At 38.9% G+C, this 27,831-nt stretch overlaps 1 protein-coding gene across 2 annotated transcripts in view; it reads left to right on the plus strand.

Moving 5' to 3' along the window:
- The window catches only part of EYA1 (EYA transcriptional coactivator and phosphatase 1), a 146,006-nt gene that overhangs the window by 72,547 nt on the left and 45,628 nt on the right, over window positions 1-27,831 (plus strand). For both annotated transcript variants that reach the window (XM_054815777.1, XM_054815776.1), the window contains exons 4-11: window positions 480-560; window positions 2,456-2,525; window positions 2,906-3,051; window positions 7,265-7,402; window positions 13,917-13,999; window positions 14,421-14,607; window positions 26,264-26,406; window positions 27,564-27,647. In XM_054815777.1, the coding sequence (XP_054671752.1) occupies window positions 480-560; window positions 2,456-2,525; window positions 2,906-3,051; window positions 7,265-7,402; window positions 13,917-13,999; window positions 14,421-14,607; window positions 26,264-26,406; window positions 27,564-27,647 (932 nt within the window). The remainder of the gene's footprint in view (window positions 1-479; window positions 561-2,455; window positions 2,526-2,905; window positions 3,052-7,264; window positions 7,403-13,916; window positions 14,000-14,420; window positions 14,608-26,263; window positions 26,407-27,563; window positions 27,648-27,831) is intronic.

A 27,831-nucleotide genomic window follows, 5' to 3' on the forward strand; every position in this document is an offset into this window, starting at 1 on the left:
ACAAATGCTCGTTTTTCCTCTGAAAAGTTATTTAGGTGGAAAAAAATAATTGAATAGCTCTCAGAGAAACCCATTTAAAAATTATTTCCTTTTTCGTCTTATTCAAATTGCTGTCTTTCAAGCCTGCAAATGTCTGTGTGACCTGATCTAAATGTGGACCCTTATTGTTGGGTCTGCAGGATTAAGAGGAATCAGGACAGGTGCAGAGAATTGCATGGGGACTTCTGGTTTGTTACAGTGGCTCTTTTTCCTTGGGGACAGAAATAACCCTCTCAATCATTTTATATGTATGTGTAAATCATAGCTGCCAGTACTTTGCATTGTTTGTATACACAAAATGCAAAATATCGATAGCCATGATTTAAAACATTTTTGGCAGGTTTTTGTTTTATTGAATTTGTGGCTGTAGTGAGTGTGTGTGCATGCGTGTGCAAGAATATTAGGTGCATATAGAATATATTTTATTTATATTTCTATAGTTAAAACAGAACCAATGAGCAGCAGTGAGATTGCTACTACTACTACCACAGACGGGTCTTTAGACAATTTCTCAGGATCAGGTAAGGAATAAACAAAGGTTTTAAGCTCAGCATTTTTTCATTTGCTATTTTCTTATCCCATGTGGTCTAAACCTGTGCACAGCTGTTAAAAAGTCTTGTGCACTTTGCAGCTTATGCCTATTTTTGTTCGTCTTACTCAGACAGTGTAAGTCAATAGGAGTTTTCCCCGAGTAAGAAGCATTACAGCATCAGGCTTATTGATGTCCTTTGGCGTCTTCGGTGGGAGTCTCACTAGGGAGTACTCTGGCCCAGAGTAATTACTCTTGTTTTCTGTGAGTAAACTTACCTGCCTCCGTGATTAATGTTGTCATTGAGGGGTAGGTCTTCCTCATTTATTGTAATTTATTATTACCAAGGTATTCATTCTTTTGTCAGGCTTTTTTTCTTCCTGGAAGCCAAACACTTCTTAGTTGCTAATATACAGCAGACAAACACTGTGAGAAAATCCTAAGATGTTCGCACAGTTTTGCATACCTATGGATAACTGTGGTATTTCAAGCACATTGTTTTTATGGTGCAAATCAAATAAAAGAAGGAACTAATACTACGTTGTGTGATTATATTTCCAGAGTAGCAAAATTTGACATCTTGCAACCAGTCAGGCTCCAAGTAGGCAACTCTTTTCTGGTCTTGTCACAGCCTCCATTTTCTGCGCGTGCTGTAGAGTATGAAAGCATCAAAAAAAAAAGAAATGGTTTCTTCTTTGAAAGAAGAAAAGGTAGTGTGTTTCATAGCAGCTATGTACATCTGTGGTCATCTGACTATAGGTCGGACCGTAACATTTGATGTATCTGCAGCCTCACAGGCCACAGAAAAGAAAACTATCATCAGGTGTGGAAGGCACGGAAAGAGATTCCCTGCTTCCCGCCACGCTTCATGAGCGCTCCCGGAGTGTAAAGATGATGGATTTTCCCTGTAGTTGGCCAGGAAAGGGGTAGCTGGCGAAGGGTAATTATCCGTGCCTTGTTTATTTCCAAGTACTTAGCAATAGGGCCTGTTGTTTCTCTGGCTGTCTGATTTTACAGTAGTCTCATAACCTGCTGCTGACCCCTTCCTGGCAAAGGCTTCAAAATCCACCTTGGGGCCTGGAGAAGAAATGGCACCCAAACGGTAACCAGAGAGGGAAGGGCTCCCGAAAATAACCCCCGGAGCAGAGCACGCTGGCACATCCGCCACGCTCTCGGCAGCACCCAAAAATACCCAAAGAAATTGGGATGGGTTAGCGTAGAGCTTGGTGTCCGCAGCGGCCGGGGAGAAGCTCGCTATTTAGCCTTAAGTGTTTCACTAAGAAAATTTGCGCATTGGTCGTGACAGCTTTATGCAATACTGAGTGTTTTGAAGGTCTGAAAGCATTTTAGAAAGCAGATAAGATGGGGGAAAAGAGAAGGAAGTGTAATATGGTAATACATCATCTGCATTATGGAATTATTTAAAAAAAAAAAAAAAAAGAGGCACGTGCTCTGAAGCTGGCCATATGTTTTCAATCGAGGCACGCATAAAGCTCCTTCATAAAATGTAGGTCTTAAAAATTCTAAAAGTTAATAAAATGTTGCACTTGAGATATCAATAATCCTTTGAAAATATGAAGGGAAATGTTTCCATTAGGAAATAGATTGTTTGCACTGAAAATGGTGTCTGTGTGCGAGCGAAGAATAAACTATTGCTCAGGAGCTCTACAAAGGGGCAATTTAGTATTTGAAATCTGTAATCAAGATTTTAATGTTAAGCATTCTTGTATAGTTCCTGATAAAATATTATTTTCTATCTAAGGTATCAGTGATATTTGAATTTAATTAAAATCTTGTTAATACTCTGAAATTCTATTAGGAAAAATAATATTTATCTTTGGTGTGTGTATTTACACTTCTGTGTGCTTTCTTTTCTCCTTGGTGCAGCAATTGGAAGCAGTGGTTTCAGCCCAAGACAAACACACCAGTTCTCCCCACCACAGATTTACCCTTCCAAGTATGATATCTTTTAAAAATAATAATAGTAGTAGTAGTAATAATAACTGAAATAGGCAGATTTTAACCTCATTTAAAATAATAATTGGGTCCATCTGTTAAGTCATAATTTAAACCGCAGCAGCTTCTAGGGAAAAAATATATTTTTTTAAAATGCTAAGAATGTACTTGAAAAAATATTTGGAAAGTTCTTATTTTACTTATTCTTTTATTATTGATTTCTTGTTATTGTTTTGTCTTTGTCTTACACTTTCTGTTGTCTAGCACAGCCTATGATTATGTGATAATGAAGTAGCAGGAATATAATAAGGCTAAAAATAAGTACACGCATGTCTGTCTAATGCAGTGTCTGTCCTATTTTCTGTCGTTTGTAATCAATAGCAGACCATACCCACATATTCTTCCTACCCCCTCTTCACAAACGATGGCTGCGTATGGGCAGACACAGTTTACAACAGGGATGCAACAAGCTACAGCTTATGCCACCTACCCGCAGCCCGGCCAACCCTATGGAATCCCTTCGTATGGTAAGAAATCACATCTGGGTTATTTTATTCTAGAGGTAAATATTTTTTAGAACAAGATCACGTGACCCTTGCTTGGGTGCTTAGTGGGACAGCTGTGCTTTTGAGCATTTCTTGTGGAAGACAGGTAATTTCTCCATTGGAGTGAGTGATGCTTAATTTATGTATTAAAGAGCTAAGCAGCTACTCCAGAGGATGACTCTGTTTTGGGATTGAGGACAGAGATTCATTATGTTTTTTATTGGTGATATAAAAAAAAAACAACCCAGCACTGAAATGGGAAAAGAGATCTAGGGACTTCCATTACACAGGCACAGCTCCTGGTGACTTACTGAGGAGCTCTGCTCTCCGGCAGTGCAGCAGGGTAGGTCAGTACATATAGGTCTGAATTTCAGCTGATCCAGATTACTGGAACCTAAGTGAATCAGAGAAGCTGCACTGATTTTCAGCAGGTGAAGAACAGATTCAAAAAGACACCCGTCAAAAAAACCCCCTCGTTTTCAATGTTTTAAAACTCCCTGGAGGTGAAAATTGAGATAAATTGCCATGAAAGCTCTGTCTGCGTGATGAAGGAGATAGTACTAAGTAGCAAATATTTAAAAAAAAAATTAATTTAAAAACAAGCTGCTGTGGGTGAGACCATTTTGCTGCCAGACTGTCTGCTGGCAGACCACATAGCAGTTCAGCAGCAAGGATACATTATTAGAAAATAGGTCTTATATTCCTCTGGGGTAATATACTGAAAATATACAATCCACATACTTGTAGCAGTATATTTTGTAAAGATACATTCAGGTAATATAAGTTTTATACCAAAAGGACAGAACTCACAGTACAAGCTGTGCCCTTATAAATCATTAAAACATTTAAGTGCGAAACTGGTGAATCTTTCATCCTGAAATCTGCAAGTTGAAATCCACTGGGTCTCAAGCATATCCTACAGCAGATTACTCTGGGCAATGGGTACAAGAAATAGATTATTATTTCTCTTTTCTTTAAGAAAATGTGTTTTATTAATATATCATCAATAATTATGATCCAAGGAGGCATTCTTCCTGTGGCTACAGCCTTGATCACTTACCACCAAAAATATGGTTATAAACATGAATTGCATGTTTCAGTTTCAGTTCCATTCCACATATTTTAAACTTACACAAACAAAATACTTCAAGGATATTTCAGCTACATTTTCAAGACTATGGAGATGGGGATTCTTCCCCCTCCCACAAGCTCATGTTGCTGATGAGAGCTTGCCTGCTATTTCCAGCTGGATCAGGTGGTGTGATAACAGATGAACCCTTTCCCCACCGTGCTCTTCTTGACCCGTTTCTCCTGCGGACACCTCGTGTTCATACTTTGCTGGCAGCGGTGGCTTGGGCAGCCCAAACAGTGGCTTTTTTGTTTTTTGCTTGGTTCCTCTGAGTGAAATCCTGACCTTGCTGAAGTCAACTTATAAAACTCCCACTGACTTCAGCAAGGCCTTGATTTCACTACTTGCGTTTAGCTGTCTTGCTGTCGTCGGAGCTATAATTGAGAGTTGCTTTACTTGGCAACTGCTCGCTGGGGGTTAACATGCCTGCCTGCTCTTTTGTTTTGTTTTTTTTTTTTTGCCCAGTCCATCCCCCGTGCCTAGGACTTCGGATAATTTTGCCTAACGTTTTACATTGCAGAGCTGCTTTTGGCCACTGAACCCCTCGGGTCCTGATCCAAGTGGATTTAATGTGGTTTATTCTTTTCAGACAGTGCCTCATGCCTGGGACTAAGGTAGTCCTCACCGATGTACTTTATAGCAGTAATATTTAAAAGCAAATAACCATTAAAAAGCTTTGGGACCTAACACCATATATATTTTTGCATACGTAAGGCACATCATATAATCCTTACTCCCCAAATAAATTACATGGGGAACACTGGGACGCTCATTTGCAACAGGCAAGAACGGAAGCCTTGCTTAGAGCCTAAATTCTCCTCTTGGGTCTGCAGCTTAGACCCCATGTACCGCCTGCCTTGCCTTTCCCTCATCCAGGCAGAGAGCTTCCAGCAGGTATAAAGAGGACACTTAAGACACATGTGAAAGGAAAAAGTGAGTTGGAGTGGGGGGGCTTCTTTCTTTTTGTTTCTTTACTCTGGGACTTGGGGGAAAAGTATTCGTGAATTCACCTATCAACCTCCCTCAAGTTTTCTCCCTAGGACAGAGTTTGGGAAGGTGCTGTCTCGAATGCACCTCTACCCCCTTCATTTTTCCACTCCCCCACCTCCACCGTGCCAGGACCATGCAGGCAGGAAGGGGGGTGGAGGGGAATGCCACTGACAGCTGCCTCCCAGGGGCTCCTGGCTTTGGTTCATCTGCAAAGCCCCTGAGGAGGCTGGAGAATTTCCTGAAGCTCCCTCCTCCTGCCTGCTCCCGTACCAGCATCTAGCAAAGGCTTCACTTCCCAACTTCTTTTCTTTCCAGATACTGGCAGTCCCTTTATGTTTTTTCACTGTCCCTTCCCGCTTCCTTGCATACATTAGACTTGCGAGAAGGAGAAGGGACCATCAAGGTTTGATGAGTGAAGGCCTTCTGGATGAGAGCAGGTGGGAAGAGTAAGTCCCAGGAGATGAAAGACTCTTCATAGCACGGAGGTTTGCAAAAGGGCACGTTATTGCCAAGTTGTCTTCACTCAAGTGGCATCCTCCTGCCTCTGCCTTTGATCGTCTGCTCCCGTTTCGTCTGAGGTGGAGAGTTGAATCAGGCCGTTAAAGCTGGACTAGAAATTCAATGCTTGATTTAGTTAAACTTTCTCAAGGCAATATTTAATCAGCATTTCAGAAATCCTTAAACAGTCAACAAACAGGGATTGTTGATACCAAAACATCCATAGTAGGAGTTTCCCCTTGGAAACAAGGTGTCACATTCATCATTGGGATTGTTTAATTGTACATGAAACAGAAGAAGCAGGTAAGCATCAGGGAAAACCAAGCAAACAGGGTTAGTCTGGCAGTTAGCAGGTCTGGCAGAAGGAATTAAGGGTAATTAATGACAGCAGTTGAAAAATAATTATTTAAATGGCAGAAGAAAATATGCTGCCATTTGTATATAGGGAGATATTGAAGTTTTGCAAACACAGTAACTTCTCAGCCCTCTCCTACCTTCAAATGTTGTTGAATATTATTTAAAAAAAACCCCAAACAACCAGGAAATGGACTTAGAATCTAACAGTCATTTTCTAAGGAATGTTACTAATTCACACTTAGTTAATTCAGTTCAAATAACGGTGGTTTCTGAACAATGAGGTATCACTGAATGCCACAGTGAAACCTAAGAGTATTGTATTACTTTTCCATTGCTTTGGCTATAATTATTTTTAAATGGTAGTTCATGTTGGGACAACCTTATAATTAAAATGAAGAGACAGAGGCTGAATTGTGTGCGTTTCCTCAGTGTTTCACTTGCTGATATTTACTTGCTCATTGCCTTACAAATTTGGGGAAGGATCACTGAAGTTTGGAGGCAAGTCATTCATTTAATTGGACTTTGGATTATTTTATTACTAAATTTGGAAATGAGAGTGTAATGTGATGTGTAATGGATTTCCCTGTCAGTGGAGATTAATGACGTTGCTATGTTTTTCCCAGTTTGGGAGATTGCTTCAGGAATAGTTCCTGTCTATTAGGTGTTTATTTGTTAAAAGACTGCCTCCTATAGTGTTTAATTAGCTTTGAAAATCATCATTACACTTAATGCTGCTAGTTCCCTTTATTCACGTCTAATTCCTTAGAAAGCCATTGCACTTGGAGCCATGTAATTTTCATGCAGGAATATTATACAATGCAAATCTCAGTTATGTCATTAATGGGTGGATGGCAGGAGAGCTTGGCTACGCTGCGCTTCATTAAAATCATATAAAGTTGCTAATCTACCTCTGTGAAATGTCATGAATATATGGAAAAGTTAGCCTCTGGCAGGAAAGGAAAAAAGGAATAATGCAACTTCCTGTTCATGTATAAATTTCTTTTGCAGTTATTGGAAACACAGTTTTGAATTTAACCTCTCCCTGGTGAACTTCAGTTTTATGTGTGCTTTTAGACTGCTCTGTTTGTGCGTGCTCTCGGTATTCGTTCTCTCATGCATACAATAGTAGGTATATGTTAAAAGTGCTGTTAATTAAGTGGTTTTATTTTCCATCCCTGTTTGAATATGAACAAATAGATTTGCTGTCACTAACTGATTTAGGTGCATTGTGGGCAGGCATCAAGACAGAAGGTGGATTGGCACAGTCACAGTCACCCGGACAGACGGGATTTCTAAGCTACGGTGCCAGCTTTAGCACACCTCAACCTGGACAGGCTCCCTATAGCTACCAGATGCAAGGTCTGTATAAACAGATATTACCATTAATTAGATACAGTTAATGCTGTGGGGTTCTTTTTCGCCCTTATTTCTTTACATTCCTAGGATAAAAATGAATGTTTGCTCGAGCACTTACCTCTGATGTTATTGCAGTTGGAGCTGAAATGATGATTGCCTTTGCTGAGAGCAGCAACAGGCCAGCTCTCAGCAGTTTGGAAGATCCCTCACTTAGTGACTTCATTAATTTTTAAATAGTGAAGTGTTGTAGTGTTAGTACAGTAAAAATGTATCTCTGAATAGCAATTGTTTAACAAATAGTGAATGTGATAAAACGAGTCCTGGAAAACATGTCAGGATTATGAATTTAGGAAGTGCCAAATATAATTTGACACCTGAGTGTGTTCGGGGAGGGAAAAGAAGATAAAAATACCTACTGCAGCTGTGGAGGTAGCTAAGTTATGATTGAAGTCTGTTTCTTTGAAGTCTATTTAAAAGCTGTTAGTCTTTGTATGTGCGGGCTATTATTATCAATTATATTTTGTAGCCTTACTTGCCTGTTTAGTGTACTTCTTATCTTTCCACCTTGTTCCCCTGATTCCTTTTTCCCCTTCTATATCGGGAAGTCGCTGGGTGTGCCTGGCTCTGGATTTTCACCACTTTAAGGGATATTTTAAAAAAATCTTTGTTTACTACAAATAGCTAATTTTGGATATCTGCTGCAGGACTTTTCACCCCTGAATTTGATAGTTGAAATCAGGTGTGTTGCAGATTTTAGAACTGTTGAAATAAGTGATCATTTCCAAAACTGGACCACATTTTTTAAAAAAGTTTAGCATGTCTCTTTATTATTGTCATGCTCCATTTAAACTGTGCACTATCGTGCAAACACTCCATGAAATACATTGTGGCAGAACTGCTTTCAGAGACTGAGTGAATGAGTTTTTGCTTTTGTTCTATGGCTTTAAGGGTATATTGCTCCAGTCCTTCGCTCAGACACAAGAGAGACCTTTTTTAAAAAAAAAAAAAACAAACCCTCTTTTGAACTGTGTGTTGAGTAGCTCAGGGCAGAAGCGACCATCTGACATCTGAAGTACTGCTTGCTTGCAGTGTGCTCTGACAAGTAAGCGGAAGATAGAACGAGTAGTATGCAAACTTTTGTCTGCGTGCTGAATAGTGGTGAACTTCTACTCACCTGAGTAAATGTAACCATAACCAGGTTATTGGTTTTGCTTTTTGCAGATAGCCACACCAAAAAAACCCAAACACACATACCCACCCCCCCCAAAAAACCTCTACCTCTCTGTAGGAGACGGCTCAAAGTGCTTGCCAGCAGGAGCTATGAGGAACTCCTGGATCAACATTCCAGCTTTTAAGGAACTGATAATTCATGGTCGTGAGGAAATAGAGTTATTGAAAAATCATGTCTGTGTTGCCTATAATTTCTATTGCAGTAGTGCCTTTGTGCCACAGTCATGTATCGGGATCCTGTTGTGCTAACTTATACAGCCAAGTGAAAATATAGTCCCTATAGAAGTTGGAGGCTAAAATAAAACACACGGGCTAGGAATGTCTAATATCAATAAAGGTGGCACTGTTTAGGCATAATAAACAGTTGTCACCCCACGTTGGTTATCTAACAGCTCTAAAGGTGGATTTTTTTGTAAGATAGAGAGCAGAGGGATGTCAATAAAGAGGGATTTTAGGGAGGATAATGAAGTAGTTTTGCAGATGTCTATGGGAAACTCATTCGATGGAGGGAGGAAAGGGGGGGCAGCATGGGATAACGTGAGAGAGTGCTTGTTGGAAAATTTTAAGAGTAAGCAGTGAATTCTGGCATTAGTAGAGCAAACCTAGGACTTAGTCAATGGACTACATAGAGGTCTGTCATAAAGGGTATTGCTTTGTTTTCTGTGATATGCAAAACGTATATAAGATCAGAATTGTCAAAGTCGTGAAAGGGTGGTGGTTGTCAAGAGGTGGAACAGTAAGATCTTGGAAAGCATTTCGGCTGAACACATTGAAAGGCAAGGATCTAAAAATACTTTGCAAAAGAAATATGTTAAAGATGACCCAGTTGTGAAGCTCTAACGAAAGGCGGGTCAGAGGCATTGATTTCACGATAGTATTGTCTGCAGGGCTGCGGGAGGAGGCGTCTGAGCTTGGGTTCTGCTCCAGCTGTGCCGTGCTTGGGCTGAGAGCTGCCCACCCGTGGAAGGCAGCAGATTGCTGAGAGTCTGACTTGGGTGGAAGAGCCACAGGTCAGAGTAGAAGAGTCGGGGGTCCCTGTGGTGTGTATGTCATTTCTGTTGTGCTCATGAACAGCATGGCGTGTGGGTGAGGGAAGGACTGGTCTCTTACAGAAACCTTACGGACCATAAGAATGGAAGTAAGGAGAGTATTTCAAATGAAAATATTGGTGGAGTTGGTAGAAGCTAAGTAGAAAAGAATCACATTGGTGAACAGGACTTTCTTGCAGTTAAATGTTGACAGTATATATCTATATTGTACATGAGAATATATGGGGTTTAATGTTTTCATTAGGCTAACTTTTGAATTTGAAACAACTTTAAATTGACTTAATTGTTCCTTTTGATTGAACAGATGTTAAAAGTAAACCAGAACATTTGTTTCCCTTTCCTCATTTAATTTTGGAAGGAGAACCTATTCATAGTTTCAGTTATTATTTAAGGACAAAATTGATTCTCTTGACAGAAGTCGGGGGTAGTGCTGCTGCTGTTCAGTTGTTTGTGCAGAAACCTCCAGAGAGGGAAATGAGTTTGTTCTCCCTTTCCCCTCTAGCAGTATACAGGCAGGCTGCAGCATCAGCCTTGTCATAGCCTGCAATAGCCGTTCTTCATCTCCTGCGTGCGGCTGCTGAGCTGCTAAATGGAGATAATGGATCCCACAACCTACCAAGCGTTACATGACAGCGTCTTTGGGGCCCTGCTTCTTGCCTGCAGTAAAGGGGATTTCCTCGTGGCCTTTCAGTTGCTGTGCTTGTGCTCCCTGGTTGGGGTTACCTCGCGCCTGAAAGCTTTGGAGTTATTCTGGTTCCTCTCCCTGGGGCGAATGGCTCCCTGCAACGTAAAGGCACTGCCTCGCAATGCGTGTGCAGCCAATTAAACCCAGTGCTTTTCCTGACCCTGCTAAAATTACAGCATGATTAGTCACCGAACAATAGCAGAGGGAGAGACTGCCAACTTTTGAAAATGATGAGAAAAATTGCTGCCTGTGACTCCTTGCTAAAGTTATTCTGGTAATTGGATTTTTGTTTGTTACAAATTTATCATCCCTACAATGGGGAGGGAGGAGGGGAGAGGGGGGGAAGAGGACCTAGGCGGTTCTGCCCCCCTGTCTCCACACTCCCCCCCACCCCCTTACTTTAATGAGTATGTTCCTGAAGCTGTTTTTCATGTAGGTTGCTTCATAGATGTTGAAAGACCACTTACATGACTAATGGCTGTGGGAATGGGCCGTTGTTCCTATATTGGCACCATTATAAGGACTGCTCAGTGAGAAGGGCTGGGGGAAACACCAAGGAAAGAGCTGAATTTGCAACTGTCTCTTGAGTATCCTTTTGGTTGAGATAAAAGCATGGCTTTTACACTGCACCCAAGTATCCTACCGCTGGAAGGGTACTAGACCTGTGATGAGCACCAGCATTGTTTTAGTTACCAGGACTGTGATGTTTGAGAATATACTAACCAATTGGTTTGGGAATTCATCCATAAAAAAGTAAACGTTAAGGTATTCGGTTATTATTATACAGTATAAAAATATTGTGCTGGATGGCTAAGCAGTTACTAGGACAACAAGGGGGAGTTTGCCAAGGATTTTTAAACACTGTAAGCAAACGGAAGAAACCTTGAGTTTAAATAGCCCATCTGGCCGTCTTGGGCTTTCCCGGGAGAGCTGCACTGAACTTCTGCCACATACATTGTACCCTGATGATAGACATAGCCCATGGCAAAGAGACTGAGCTAGGAAAGCAAATGGGCTTCTGTGGGTAATACACAGGGGAGGACCGCATCCTGCGCCTCGGGGCAGCGCGGGGGCGAGCCCCGCGCCCAGAGCCCGCGCCCTGGTCCCAGCAGGGTCCGGCCATCTTCCGACGCTGACTGGGATTCCCAGCTTTAATGTGGGTCCTTGCTCTTTACAAAATAGACCTTTGACCTGCAATTTACAGCTTTTATCACATTTTAAAGCTACGTAGCTGGCCAACTTGTGGCAGTAAATCTCGTGCGCTTCGTAGAGATTCTTATTTTTGTGTTTGTTCAGCTAAGGCAGGAACAGCAGCTCTATGCTGTGCTGTGGTCGATTATTTAAAAAACAAATGGCAAAATTGGAGTATTTTAAAAACAACTTTAGGCCAGTAGTTCTGGGTGGCCCACAGAGCCGTTTCTGAGAAACCTGCTTCATGTTTGTTACGGTCTAGGAGACCCCTACCCCTCCTCCATAGGAACCAGTGCTGACCATGAGATGAAAGAGAGAGATCTGCGTGTTAGTATGTGTGTGTCTTTGTCTGAGAGGAAGAGATGCTGGCTGGCATGTAATTACTTTTCTCATTTGCTCTTGCAAATTATTTTCCAAACTTTCTGTGGAAAGATAATGCATTCCTCAAAAAAAGGTGGTTTTTTTGGTTTTGTTTTGGTTTTCTTCTTATATGGGCTTATATGGGACTATGAGAGTCCTTTTGTATCTTTTCAGAATGGTTCAAACCATTCACCTATAAAACTTGTGTTTGAATATATTACTACATCACTCAGAAATAACTACAGAAATAAAGAGACACAGTGACTTACATTCTTCCTGCCAAAGCACTCTTAGAAATAAAATAGCATTTCAAAGTTTTGCAATTTAAAATATTTTTCAGCTGTATTTTGGCTCTGGGGTTTGTTATAATAAAAAATAACATCTGTTTTCCAATTTTAAATTAAATTTAAAACAACATGTTTTTCTCATTAGTACTGTTTATCTGTACTATCTGCTAAACTTGGATGTCAACTCTTCTGCTGAAGTAATCTGATTTTAGTTCACAGGATTAGTAGCATCTATCAACAACCACAGAGCTTTTTCACTAATAGCAAATACAAGAGAAATGTTTACAGTCATTATCACGCTTTAAGTTTAAGCTTCATCTTTTACTCCCACTGCTGTCGGACATACTTCACATCTACTTTGAGGTTTAACTTGTGCGCATTTTCAGTAACTTTTGTAATCAACGCATTTAAATATTTTTCCTTCTGACTTCTTATAGCTAGGATACCTATTGATTTGGGGGTTTTTTGTTTAAAAAAAGTAAATAGCTCACAAATGCCCTTTAGCGGTTGTACTAAGCATGCAGCCCTGCCTGCATTCCTCGCTGTTTGGAGTTGCAAGAAATGTCACTTTTCCCAGTGAGTAACCGCTGCATAGGATTTGGTTAATTGAGTTGCGTCGGGTACATCAGAGGATCGGTGCCTCTGCACGCCTGGCTCCCTGTTGATTTCCGTCCCTCCTTGCCTCCTTGGCTCACCTGCAAGCTTTTGCTCCCAAGGTCTCGGTATATCTTTGCACTAAGGCAGGTTTCGGTGGTGAGGAAGGCTGTAAACAACCCATGCGCTTTAATGCGAGCTCCTCGCTGGCTGGTGCTCTCCCGCTGGACAAGTTCAATAGGTTGCCTCATTACAGACTTTCTGGTGGCTTATGTAGCTTCACCCCGTGCATCCATATGTCTCAGCTGGTGGCTGTGTCACTCCTGGGTTATAAACAGCAAGGGCAAAACAGCTGAAAGAGGGTTACTGCCCTTTTAGTGGAACAGCTTCTCAGGTTAGGTATTAAACAAGAGCCCCATCTGTCTGTTTCTGGTGGCTCGTGAGGAGAGGAGGAGGGAGGTGAAGGCGGTAATTCAGTCTGTGCACTAAATTCAATCTTGGGCCTCCCTTCTCAAAGAGGTACTTTTCTCCCTTGTGTCATGCCCGGTAGACTCTATCAAAAAAGAAAAAGGTTTGCGGCCCAAGGCTGTCTATGATCAACTGGTGAATCCTAATGGCTGAGCTGCTCGGATCAGGGAGTTACCACTTTTGCTGCTCCTTTGGATGCTGAGGTTCAGAGAGGAGAGAGGACCTGGTTCTCGAAGGCAATAGGAGAAACAGAGCCAGTGGGTTTCAGTGAGGGGAGATGGCATCTCCCAGGACAAAGCTTGCAGTTATTGTTCAACAAAAAGTTGAAAGTGAAGAAACCCTCATTACTTCCACAATGCTGAGGACTGTTCAGAGGGGCGGGATAGCCTAATATTCCATCAGACCTGATGTGGCTCCAAATTCCTGTCTAAATTTAAAGTTTTTATTGCAGTAATGAAACACAGGGTGTAGGAACAATGAATTATCACTTTCCCTATATTAACATGTTATAGAGCTGATGACAACCGAATCAGTCAACATATGGGAAATATTACAAATAAGCCATATCCTTATGATATAATCGCATGATGGAAGTTATTTTCTGATACTGTGTTTTAGTAATTCACATAATTTTTCATTTCATTTGATTTCAGGCAGCAGTTTTACAACATCATCAGGAATATATGCAGGAAATAATTCACTCACAAATTCTACTGGATTTAATAGTTCACAGCAGGTAAATTTGTAAATATGAGTCAAGGAAACTTTGGCAAACTTAGAATTCTCATCCACTGAAAAAATGTAACCCTTAAATAGCTTTTTGAATGAAATTAGCATAATTTCAATTTAAACTAATGTGTATAAATGTTTTTCTTCAATTCATCATCTTCCAATAATAGAACTAATCATCTGGGTTTGATGTTCTTATTCACACATCTTCAGTAGTGTGCCTAATAAACTATTTGTGTGAGAAGACATACTAAATTATGTGTAATTTAGATTTCGTTTTACTGCTTCACAGTTTTAGGTCCTCCTGCATCCAGTCCAGGAAGCATACGTGCTGAAAATCTGACATGTGTTTGTAGTTATATTTTGGAATTTATACTAAAAAGTAGCAAAACTTTGATGGACTATTCAGTTGCTTTTTTGTCTTGCAGGAATATCCCTCTTATCCCAGTTTTGGCCAGGGCCAATATGCACAGTATTATAATAGCTCACCATATCCTTCACATTACATGACAAACAGCAACACCAGCCCGACGACACCCTCCACAAATGCAACATACCAGCTTCAAGAACCACCATCTGGCATCACCAGTCAAGCGGTTACAGATCCTGCAGCAGGTAATTACATGGATTTTATGGTCCCTATGAGGCACGTTTTTGTAAGTTGAAAGGAGATTGGATTGGATTTTTGTGTGTGTGTGTGTGTGTAGTTGTTGATTTTTTTTTTTTATTATTTCTTAATCCTGAGCCTGTGGCACATCTTGCACAGATTCTAACAGAAAATAGACTAAAGAAAACCCGGGATCAGTAAAAGTTTAAAGCTTGTACAAAATACAAGTTGTTTGTATTTATTTGTAAAATGCTTGTGTGAAAAATTGCAGGACATGGAAAGCTCTTTACACTAAACCAGAACCTGATGCTTTTAGGCTCTGTCTTCATTAAGATAAACTCCTTTGATTTTTCCTTAAACTGAAATCTAGAGGCCTTCAGACCATAGCCCAACTGTCCACTTGAAAGAGAGCTTTTGTGTTTTTCACTTTCAGAGGACATAATAATGCTTGTAATGGGGAGTTGAAACTGCACAAGTGTTTCCATTTTAAGAAAAGATTTTCAGTGGCTTGTCCTTTTTTCCCAGTCGTTTTACCTTTCTTGCTGGAATTTGGCAGTCCTTTCCCAGTTAAGATATTTTTTGAACATTTATGCCAAACTGCTCCAGCTGTTTTTGGAAATGAGAGGTGAAAAATACTTTTCCCATTATTAAAAAAAAAAAAAATTACATTTTTTAACAGTTCAAGCATGTCAGTAGTTAGTAGATGGCAGAAGTTTGAAATCTGTCAGAGAGAAGGTCCAAGGTTGCAGATGTATTTCTCAGTAATGTGGTAAAAAATCACCTATGATTTGGCAAGATTATCAGAAGGTTTTGTTTTGGAGTTTTGTTGGGGGAGGTTGTTTTCAGTTTCCTTGAAGTACGTTGTAGGACTGATCTTGCATGTGCAATGTGAGCTTTAATATAATTTGGTAGTACTCTGTTGCTTTTCTGCATGAGTGTATACCTGAAGAAAACATATGCAATGTTGTGTCTTTTGATACGTTTGCTGAAATTAAGTAGGGAAGAAAATACAGCTGGGGTGTGTGTTTATATACACGAGATCACGTGTGTGTGATCAATGTATTTGAGAAAGGAATCTTTCTAAATATATGAATGCATATTGGAGTCTGTGGCTTTTAGAATATGTGGATGCGTATTGGGTTCTGCATAATGACTCTGCTTTTCACTTTGTTTTTAATTTTGGGGGGTTTGTTTTCTTGCAGGTTTTTTTTACTTTTCTTTTTAAGTTGGAAGCAGTAAGTTCCTCTTACCCCAAAAACCAAATGTGATCAAGTTTTAGCTTTTATCAAGACACAAAAATTGAATTGTTGTATCATCTGGGTCTTGATCTTTTGCAAAATCTTTGCATATATGTTTTTAAAGTAGTTGATACTTCCTAAAAGCAACAGTAAACACGCATATGGAGACAGGACATATATTTTTTCCAAGCTCAAACTTAGTGACTTAAAGCCTGTCTTCCTATTTAAATAGTTTTCTGTGCTCTAGAAGCCTGGACAGAACTTTTCTATCAGTTCCTTTTTAAGAAGTTTTTCTTTTCTCCCTCAAATCTTCCAGAGTCTTGTTAAGATAGTTTTGTCTAAAAATCTGAAATAAGTTGGTGGGCTTTCTCATGGATGTGTCCTGCACCTAAGCCCTCTTATAATTTATGCTTTCCTGTATTGAAAGCTGTACATCAATGGGCGCCCTACCACTGCTTGCTTGGACATAGCCATTCCTTGGACATGTGCACACCTCCTCTGGCATCGCTGGGCCTGCCATCTCTTTCCCTGAGATATTTATGTTACCGATTTAGCAAATCTGAAAAAGTTCCTTCAGATAGTTTGCAAATAACAAGTCTTAATGTAGGTATGGGGTTATCTTGGCCTGGCTGCCTGTACCACAGGCAGGGACACGTTTAGAAAATTACCTGCTGTGAGCCACTCTCTGTTAGGAGAAGCAATGGAAACCACCTTTCTGTTCCACTTCACCAACACGGTTGCAGAAGGTGTAGGGCTAGACCCAGATTTCTCCATTTATCTTTACATATTTGTCTTTATGCATTTAAGTTAGGATCAAACCTGTTTAGGCTACTCCTGTATTGAGTGGAGAGAGATGAGTACCTCTATTTAGAGTTCACTTTAACTACAGTCTTAATCCTGAGGTGCCAAAGCCTCTCCACTGGTATGAGAGCAGTTTAAGGCGGCTGATATACCAGTGTTGGGTTCCTAGGTTAAAATTAGGTGAGAACCTTTCACTGCATCACAAACCTTCAACCCTGGTAGAAGGGAAGCAAGGACCAGTCAGTGAATCCAGTGCTGTGCCTGCCATTTCCCCTCAGACGGTGTAAATTTTTTTACTTTCTTCTTGCTGAGGCTTATTGCAAAGTCTCAGGTGAGCTCATACACGGTATGCTTGGAAGACAAAGCAAGGCTGGGGTCAAAGGAAAGGAGGATCAGCATGGAGGAAGGGAGTTCTGGTGGAGTGGGGACAAGTGAAAGGCTTATTAGAGAGAAGTCTGAAATTCACAGTTGGGTCAAAAACACAGAACAAAGGAGCAAACTAAGCAAATTTTAATTACAATTAGTCAAATTTCTCTAGGATGTTTTGCCACATCTGGTCAAGTTAGGCTGCTGATTCTCTACCACAACTGGAACACTGCATATGAGGGATGGTGGGGAGCAGTGCAGAGCCATCACATTAGGCTACTGTACCCCTTTAGTAGGACGGGCTCCAGCTGCTGAATTGCAGCTGTTCTTACTGGATGCTGATATCCCTAGACATCTTATATATTTAAAAAACCCGTGTAATCTGTGCAGTTCTGAACTATGCCAGGACAAGCACAGAACAGCCTTCAGGCTTTACAGAGGCACCAGAATAATTTGACAGACATAGGTGGTTCCTATGAATTTGGGCCAGTAAGTGAAACAGAAGAGTCTGGTAAGAAATGTGAAAAGAGAGAAAGTAATTATGTGCTCTTGTGACATTTTTAGTAGAGTTTTGCAGACTCAGAAAGCTCAGATAATTTCACTTAAAATATATTTAATTCGTTGTCCAAATATAAAATAATCCTTTTATGGTTTCCCACAGTTCTTAGTTAAATATGCAAGTTTTTGCAATGCAATCCAGGATGTCCAGGGATTCTTGCAGAAGAACCTGAGATTTTCCATGCTCAGTGTTTCTTCTTTCTCTTTCTTTTGTGGATCTGAAAAATTTCTTGTACCTCAGTCATGACAAAACGTTTTGATTGCACAGAGGTTGATAGTCCCTGTCTCCATAAATGAGACACTCAGATTAATGTTATTTCCTTGTGAACAGAAGGCTGTATTTTTCTAGTGACATAATCAGAAAATTATTAAACAAAACAATCTCAGTATGACATTTCAAATTTTTAATGTGTGCTTTGCTTCAGAATTCATTGGAAATTTTGTTTCAGTTCAGAAGTAAGAATTTTCAAAGTTTTTTTCCACTCGTAGAATTCTAACTTTTTCTTTACAGAAGGAAATGTTTTTCATCAGAATAACGATAGAATATTAGGTTCCTTCTGGGATGAGCTTTCAGTCCATACATGACTAGATTATCCCAGGTATGAACAGCGAGTTGCTGATTTTTTCGTGTGAGCTGTAGTATGTAAGAGAAGTAATAATAATTAAAATGATAAAAAATAATAAAAGTAGACTAGTGAGCAAAAATTCACTCTGCCTTCCAATACTCAAATTCATTGAAGTAGGTTCAGAGTGAATAAAAGGAAGTATTTCTTTATGTTGCATATAGGTAAGCTGTGCAGCTCCTTGCTGCAGGATGCTGTGGATGCAAAAAGTTTATGCCAGTTCAAGCATTGCTTAGACAAACTCAAAGATTGGATTTACACAGACACCAACATCAATTCAAGAAATTCTTGACAGAAAAAATCACTGGAGACAGCGGACGAATTAGCACTGTGTGTATGTCTGTCCTTTTTATGCTCTCTCACCTAGTCACCTGCTGTTGGCCAGTGTTCAAATTTATTGTGTACGGATAGAGTTTTGCCTCAATCCATTATGCCTGCCCTGATGTTCTAAAATAATTAGAGGAACATTCATAACATGTATTTCTAAGAGTTAATGTAGGAAATTACTACTTTTTCTAAAGCTTTAACAATTTTCTCTTGTAATATTTCAACTCCATCATCACAGCTGGTAACAAAAAATTCTTGATTTGTGCGATTTTTTGTTTAGAAATTCAGTCAACCAAGCCAAATTTATCCTTCTATTTCATATGATGCTGTATTTATAATTTATTAAACAGTGTTTCTCGCAAGAGAGACTTGCATTGTTCTTGGTATTTGATCAGTTTTCTTGGTTTCTGCAATAAGTATGTTTAAAATATTACTGGAAGGCTGTGGGTTTTTTTTTTTATATTACTCACATACTTCACAATGCAGATTAAAAACCCCACAAGGGCTGTGCTAGCCAACAAAAATTGTTCTCAGCCATGGGTCACCATAGTGCTCTTAAAGACTAAACTTCTTTTTCCTTGAACACTATATCACATTTAGTATTGCAAAAGGGAAAGCTACTTTTACAGTTTCTCCTTATCGTATTTCATAACAATAAATTAGAGACAGGAAAGTGAAACAGAGCGAATAGACTATGTAGGCAACTTTTCACTAATACCTGTTTGGAAAGAAATACTGCTGTATTCGCAGTATTTACTGGTGTTCTAATGTTTGCTCTTTTTCATAAATATAAATGAAGAGTAAATCTAGAGTATATATTTATATAGGAAGGAAACTCAATGAAAATTCTATAAAAAGAGAAATGAGATTGGATGTAATGATGAATGGTGAAGTACAGGACTGGTTTTGCTTTTCTGATAATGGTTGTTCTCTTGTTTTTACCGTAACAATGTTCAACTTTTAACTCTCGCATTGCATCCAACAATATATAGCCTGACTTATTGTCACAAGATACGTTGAGGCTAAGAACTTGAGGCATTTTTCAGTAGACTTTTTTTAATAGATAAATAGGATGTTCATTGGTTTTAGTAGGATTAAAAGTAACAATAATTTCAAATTGTTTGAAAGTGTAAATAATGAGTAAGGAAGAAATGCCTACAATGGAGAGAGGTACTACCTGTCCATTATGGGATTGCTTCATCTTTTTTTTCTTCAACATTGAAAGTTGGAGAAAAAAATCTGGACCACTGTAGGGCTTGTTAATATAGCTGTCATACATAGTTAATGTATACTGTTACATGTAAGATTTACTGTTAATATGACATTTTGTCATTATTTTGAATATACAATCCTAAATCAAAATTCGCCCAAGCCTTGAAATAAATAGACATTTTTGCCAATATTTTTAACAGACTATTGAGGATTTCTGTCAAGAGTATAATAGTATATTCATAGTCCTCAATAGACAAACATTAGATTCATTTTTCAGGTGAAGATTTTGACGTTTTGTCTAAACAGCACTAAAGACATCCTTCTGTGATCCTGTCAGCAGGCATTGTATTTCTTGCAATACTTATTTAGTACTTTTACTTACTGCTAATGTAGTAGTCATATATTTTATAGGGAAGTAAAAAAAATTAAAAAAATCCTCAAATACCTACGTGATTCTGCTGCATTGTTTAATCCTGGTCCAGTTTTATGTAAGCAGTAAAGGAAGAAGTTTGTATAGTGCAAATGGAATTTTGTGTTTAGCTTTATTTATGCAAAAGTAAGAAAATCATAGCATGAGACTGACGTATTCAAACTACCTGTATCTTATATTTTTATTTTGGTATACTGGAGTTAAAATAACACTGGCCAGGGGATTTAAGGTCTTTATTCAAAATTAAGTATAAGATTTGATCGGAAACCATTAATCTGGGCACAATCTAAATGGAAAATATTTGTACATACCTACTTGCAGAGATATTTGACTATACTAGCTATCCTAGGCCCATCTCGTTCATGTGATTTACATTGTGACATGAGATATGATTACTTTGATAATGTGCGTTTACTCTTTTTTGCATACCCTTTTGGTGTAGTAGGGAAAAAGTCTGATGAAATTTGCAATGCCTTTGTCAACAGCAAGAGCTCTACTCACATACTTGCCAGTTGAATTTACCTACTGGTCCTACTAGAGACAGACTTGATTTTGGGATTTCTCAGACAGCTAGTTTTCCCCAGGTTTGTCATTTGATACTATTGCTGTACAGTACATTGAAATCAATAGTAAGACAATACAGCAATTACTTAGAGGGGATTTTCATAACAAACAGAAAGGAATTACAGAATATGGTGTTGCAAATGGTATCTCTCTGTGGCTGTATTGTCTATTATTGTCTATGATTTACTGTCATAAATAATCAAAGTATTCTTATTTATGAGATGATGGAAATTGTCCTCTGTAACAAAACCATCAAAACTGCCCAACAATGATGTATAATGGGGAAGTATATGCTTATGAAATATTATGTCAACTTGCAATAATACAGTGCCTTGAAACATAGGGAAATGTTGCAGTATGGTTCATCTATTTTAGCTAAATCTAAATGTAAACATATTTTATTCCTCACAGTTATGTGTAGTTTTTGTCTGGCTTGTTGTCACCATAAGTAACAGGGGTTACTACTAGGGCTCAGGAGGGAGCAGAGGGAACCAGTCACACCTGGAAAAGGAGGCATACATTTGTAGGATAAGTGTTTAAAATGTTTTTCTGCCTGACTAAAGAAGTCAAGATTTGGTCTATTACACTTGGTCAAGGTTTGGAAGAGGGAACTCTGAGCGTGTGAAGGAGAAACAAGTTGTAAAGTTTAGTGTCTGCCTGGGGTGCCACGCAGAGAAGTGCTGTAGCACAGAGATCTAAAATTATGTGTCTGTTAATGAATGCAGAAGAATAACTTGCTACATTATTAATAGGATTTTGTGAAGGCATATGTGACACACTGAAATGGCTGTAGTGATCCAGTCTGATGGATCAATCATCAGCCCCATACCCTGCCCGCTGCAGTGACCATCAGCAGATACCCTGGGAGCAGCAAGGATGGGCTGAGCTTGTGTAAGACTTGCCCTAAGCACTTTTCCAGCTTCCAGATATTTTCATCTCAGGGCATTTGCAAAGCTGTTGTTGTTTGTATGTTTAGGGTGTGCCTACATTAACATTTTAATTTGGAGCAGGAGTCTTGTTTTGATGCGGAGCTTTGGCTCAGCAGAGCGGTCCTAGAGCACCCAGCTGGAGTCCTTCCAGACAAAACTAACCTGGAAGGTGTCCTCCAGGACGGCTCCTAATTCCTCCAGCCCCTATTGAGGGTGCTCAGGAGACTAAATCAGGCTGGACCTACAGTGAAATGACCTCCCAGAAACAGGCAGTGAAGCCTGGGGTTGTTGCCACCATTTGTTTGGTCCCACAGACCCAACCTCTAATGCAGCACGGCTGTAGCACCCTTCTCTTGCTTCTCTTCCAAGGATGTCTTCAGGCTCCTCTTGAACCCTTGTAATCTTTTGGGAGCCTGGCGTTTTTCAGCAAAATATGCCACAAATCTCCTAGTTTTTATCTGAACTTCTTCTTGTGTTCAACCTGGCTGCTGCCAGCTTCCTTTGCTTTAGTATTGGGACAGGCAGTGGAGAGCTGATCCTCACCCCTTTTCCTGCTCATGATTTTGTGGAGGGCTGGGTTTTCTCCTGCATTTCCCTGGGTTTGTGATGCTCAAGAACAGCATAAAATTAAATTCAATGCCTTAGAAACGTAATCATTTCCCTTGGCTAATATTACAATACATCTGGTACTATGAAGTCAGCTGAGGTTGAACAAATTAACCTTCTCCTATCAATGCACGTAGAATAGTGGGTATAACAGTAATGTGTTTTGTGGCTGTATAGCTTGACTTCAGCAAGGCTTTTGCTGCCCTGACAGTTAAATCTTTCCACTTAAAAAATCTTATAAGCAAACTAAACTAAAGCAGTCCAGCAGAAACTACAGTGGAATGATATAAAGCTCTTTAGGAAACCATGTCCAGGGAGAAGTCAGTGAGAGCTTGCTGTTAAAATAGAAGGATGGCTACAGCAGCATTCCTCAGTGTCTGCCTTGGGTCTAGCACCAGACCGCATTTTCATTAATCATTTAGATGACGGAACAGAATGTGTTTGCCTATTAAATATGTAGATGACACCATGCTGAGAGGGGCTGTGAGTTCTTTGGAGACAGGATGAGAACTCAAAAAATGGAGATGTGATCTGAATAGGAGCAGGTGTGAGGTATACATTTAGGCAGCAATGATGAACTGCACAAATGTGGGATGGGGAATGTTGGCAGCTCCTTCCAGGCTCTACCTTTCCCTGCAGACTGCTCTCAGTACTCCAAATATTAGTGTCACACCAAGTACCCTCAGCCGCTGTTGTTTTTCTTGCTCCAGAATTTGTCAGGGCTTGGGCTTGTCGAGGCTCAGGGCTCAGCTGGGTACTGGATTCTTTAACTGGGTTTCCTTATGAGGACCTGAGAGTGACCATTGGACAGTGAGCTGGTAACCCAGCCGTGCGCACAGAGGCTGCCCCGTCGAACAGCCTTAATCCAGAGAGTACATGCTACGGTTTCCCTTTACATACATGGAATAAGTTTCTTGCACACAATGTCACGTTTCACCCCATTGGTTACTGCCATCTGTCACACTGTTCATAACAGACTGGTCTCCTGAGTAGGCTCAGAAGCCCCAGGTATTAGCAATGTTGTGTCTTCAGTTCATATGCAGTATTTGGCCAGGTCTTTGAGAAATGGCCAGTTAGGTGTCACTTCCACCTCGGATGGAAACCTGAAGCTAACATTTATTGAAAATATTGCAGAAAATGCAAATTGTCTCCTACCAAGTGGTGTTCAGGGAAGGGTAGCCTGCGGGACATGGAAAGTAAAGCTTTGCTTGACTTTTTGCTTTGGATTACTGTGTCCAGTTTGGAGAGTGATAATCAGAACCTAGAAAAACGAAGGGGATCTGAGAACAGTCTTCAAATGCGTGCAAATACAATGAAGGGAATAATTTTTTTTCCCCTGCTTTCACAGATTGAATTTACATTGCTGTAATGAATGCTGAAGTTGTATGTTCTGTTTCTAATGGCGTGGCTATTAAAGCAGCAGAGTGGATTTCCTGGAGAGATCCATAACAGCAAGACAGACAAATCTCTCTTGAGAATGATGCAGGTGCAGTGGTCCCAAGAAGGGTGGGCTAAGGTGTGCCCAGCCAACCTTGGGGTCCCGAGGTAGGGTTGGGAGTCTTTCTGTCAGGTGAGGGTCTCGCCCATCCAGACAGATGATTTGTGTACCTGTGAAGGGGAGATGGAAATGAGCCTCCACCCAAATTTGCAGCTCTGTGTTTGAAATTTTGAATGTAGTATACTTAAGTGAAGAAGTTTGCAAAAATGGAAAGCTGGCTGGCTCTTACAAACAGATTTTCTTCCCTGCCCTCACCACGCTCTGCTGTGTGTGCTCACTCTCTTAGGTTTACTTGGTTTTATTTGTCATGAAGTTTTGTTTAGACTTTTTCCATGCTATCTCTTCCCTATTTTATTTAGTATTATTTTTACTACCCCAAGCTTGCTACTTAGAAGTTTTAGGTGTATCACGTCTGTGAGAAAAATTTAAAAACCTGGGATCTAAAGCCAAACTTCTAAAAATATTGTCAGAGACCAAGAGCAACCCTAATTTAAATTAGTTAGTAGAAAATACAATTTTTCATTACATCTGAATTTTAGAGCATGTACTTAGAACACCATTGGCCAATATACCTGTTGAAGAAATTCTGATCCGTTTATTTTAATGGGTTATAATTTATTTCAAGGCTTTTGTGCATTGTTTTCTTTCTTTTCTTTTTTCTTTTTTATTAAGGATTTTAATAATAAAAATATTGTATAGCAGATAAACTCATTTAAGTTTAAAAGGTTGGGAAAATCTGTCTTAGTTGAGTAGTTGAGTTATGATTTCTTATTTATGTTTAAGTACAATAGGTGAAAGAGCAATCAGTATTCAAAGTTTAAAGAGTTTAAATAAATATTGTGAAGTATACATTGTCATGGGAAAAAAATATATGTTATTGGAATGTACATGGTCTTCAACATTTAAACCTGTCTTCAGTTATGTAGACTGACATAGCTGGATGATTTTTGTTGTTTGGCACATACACAGAATCACACATTCTTTGTTTTACCTAGAGTTACATCTTAACTTGTTATTCTGCTTTGTTTACTGTAGCCTGAGATACTTAGGTAAAAGAATAATGTGAAACATATAATATATGCTGATTTCCATTAAATGTAGATTTAAAGACCGAACATGAGAATTTGAAGACCTTTTCCTTTCAGCACAAGCAACCGTTATTATTTTGAGTAATTTTTTGTGTGGTGTTACACAGATGTCCAGAGTCCTCTCCTTAAGCTAACCTTTGACCTCAACAGGATGTTTTTTTAGTAGAAAGAGTCACTTATGTGAGAAGTATAGCTGTCTGTTCAAACTGGAATGCCATGGTCGAGGCTGATTAAAAAGAAAATTAATATTGATACAAATATCCACATCCACTGAACTCTAAAGAGTAGTTCATGTTAACTGAGAAGTGAAATTGATAAATACATCAGATGCTGAAAATTCCAGCTGCCTTCACAGAAATAGGGGTTTTTTAAGGAAAAAAAAATTAACTATAACCATCAAAATAAAAGTCTTTCTCTGTGAACTTAAGACTGTGAAAGGAAGTCATGAAAAGACATTTAAAAATGTGTTGTTGCATTTCTGAGGAGTATAGTACTTCTACTTAAATGAGTTAGGAAGGATAATTTATGCTGAGTGTCTGCTTTGTTAATGTTCAAGCACTTCACTGTTACTGAGTGTATGGATGTTAAGAATGCAAAACATCTTCCAACTAGCAAAGTTTTCAGGAAGACTTTGCTGTTCTTACATAGGTAAATCATCATTCTTTTTTACTTGTTCAACAACAGTAAATATTTTTGTAAATAGATTTTGCTGAAGCATAATAATTTGTGTGCAGTGCTGTTTATAAAGAATTGTATCCTGTCTTGAAGGTACTCATTGGAAAAGTTCAATGTTGAGTAGGCCTTTGAAGAATACTATGGATTTCATCTTCATAGTTGATGCATATTTAAAACATTAATTTAACTTACCCTGGGAAAATAAGGACTCTACTTATGCCATATTTAGAAAGAATTCTATTCGTCTGGCTGAAAAGAAGCAATCTAAGAGTAAAGTGTCTGCAGCCAGGCAATCTGGAAGTTTTCAATTTCTAGATGTTATTTTTTTTCACACTTGGATGTTTTTTTTTTCCTTACAGTTCACCATAATGGTTATCTTAAAGCATGTTTGAAAACTTAGAATTAAATCAACGTTCTTTTAAAAAAGTTGATATCCCTTAAAATTGTTCATTTGGAGTTTAATCTTGTCTATGAAGTGATATGATCTTCTCTATGATTTGAAGGAATGAAGATTTTTTTTTACTTCTTTTTTGTTTGTTTACTGAAATGATTTATCTCTCTGTTTTTACATATAACTTGAACTTGATTGAATTAATTTGTATATCAGTATTGCCATCTATCATTGCAGATTTAATTGGTTGAGTTAGGACTTTTTAGTGAACGTCCTGGTTTTAGTGTCACATCTAAAATGCAAGTTGAACATTTTGGAGTTTAAACTGAAAGGTAAAAATGTCATTTCTTTACTACAGCAGAATACAGTACAATCCACAGTCCATCAACACCCATTAAAGATTCAGATTCAGATAGATTGCGTCGTAGTTCAGATGGGAAATCACGTGGACGTGGCAGAAGAAACAATAATCCTTCACCACCACCTGACTCAGATCTAGAGGTACATTGTATTAGATATCTTTGACCTGTTACAGACTCTATTTTTATCATTATTTTGCACAGATAAGTATTATTTACACATCTAAAGTAAAGTGGCATTGGAGATCCCTTTTTTCCTAAGAGTATTTTTGTAGAAGATTAGAATTTTTCTTCTGAAGAACCTTCCTCATGAAAAATAATATTCTCTGAAAAATACTGGAGGTTTCTTTCTCCTTTTTATTTAAAAAAAACAAACAAAAAAAAGAGCAAGCTTTTCCCAAGTCAAAGAGAGGTTTGCATCTGGGCAGGAGACACTTCTAGCACAATAGTGGTTTTTGTTCTCTCATGCTATGTTCACATTCTTCCCAGTGGCCCATGCTTTATGTTGAGAACACATCTCCAATGACACACCACAGCTAGAAGTGTCCACACTGCATTACTTTTCCTTTCCAAAAGCTTAGCCCATTTGTCATCATGGGAAATACAATCTCACCAGGATTTAAAATACTTGTATTTGAACACTTTATTTTTCATTAAAATATCATTTTGTATGTGGTCAGAGGACAAATTTAAAACACGTATTTTCCATTGGCTGTAAGTGAAAGAATTATTTACTGATGCCATAAATTTTTACACATGCAGCATCTAAGTTCATAATTTTCATTCTTCAGGTGCCTAAAATCCATTAAAAATGAACATAGATTAAGAGGATTTAAGTGCTTAGCAGCAATTTGTTTCATTTTGGTTTTAGAGGTAATTTTCAAGAGCAGTTATATGAACTTTGTTTTGTAAGACTTGCAGAAATACAGAATTCAAACCCCAAAGATTTAATTTTCAGAGGCTTTTCTTCATTTATTTCAGTTTCTATCTCACATCTGGCTTTAAAATAATACATTGTACAATCTCATTTTCTGTGTGTATTTGACAATAACTATAATTCTATTCTAATAGAATAATTTGATATAAGAGCAATTGTAGTAAAAAGCTAACAGATTGTATTACCCGATTCTGGAAAAAACTTGTTAGTTCTGAAAACAAATGGCAAGGAAACTATGGTTTTAATATATAACCATTTCAATACAATTTTCTCATTTGTGCGCTTACTGATTCAAATTTTAACTTTCCATTTCAAGTATCGGCTTCACAGAGGAACACATTGATTTGATTCTCTTTTTACAGAGAGTATTCATTTGGGATTTGGATGAGACAATCATCATTTTCCATTCCTTGCTTACAGGGTCCTATGCTAACAGATATGGAAGGGTAAGTGTCAAGAAACTGATGGAAATTTTCAGTAATATTTGCTGGTTTATGGTTGATACACAAGGAAGACCAGAACATTAGTTTTCTAGAGGCAAACACCAAATACTGGTGCTTCAAGACATAAAAGATCAAGGAGTAAAGCTGTTTCAGATGTCCATTCTTTGCACTTACTCAGCTCTTATAT

The sequence above is a fragment of the Grus americana genome, chromosome 2 (genome assembly GCF_028858705.1).
Source record: "Grus americana isolate bGruAme1 chromosome 2, bGruAme1.mat, whole genome shotgun sequence".
Lineage (NCBI taxonomy): Eukaryota > Metazoa > Chordata > Aves > Gruiformes > Gruidae > Grus > Grus americana.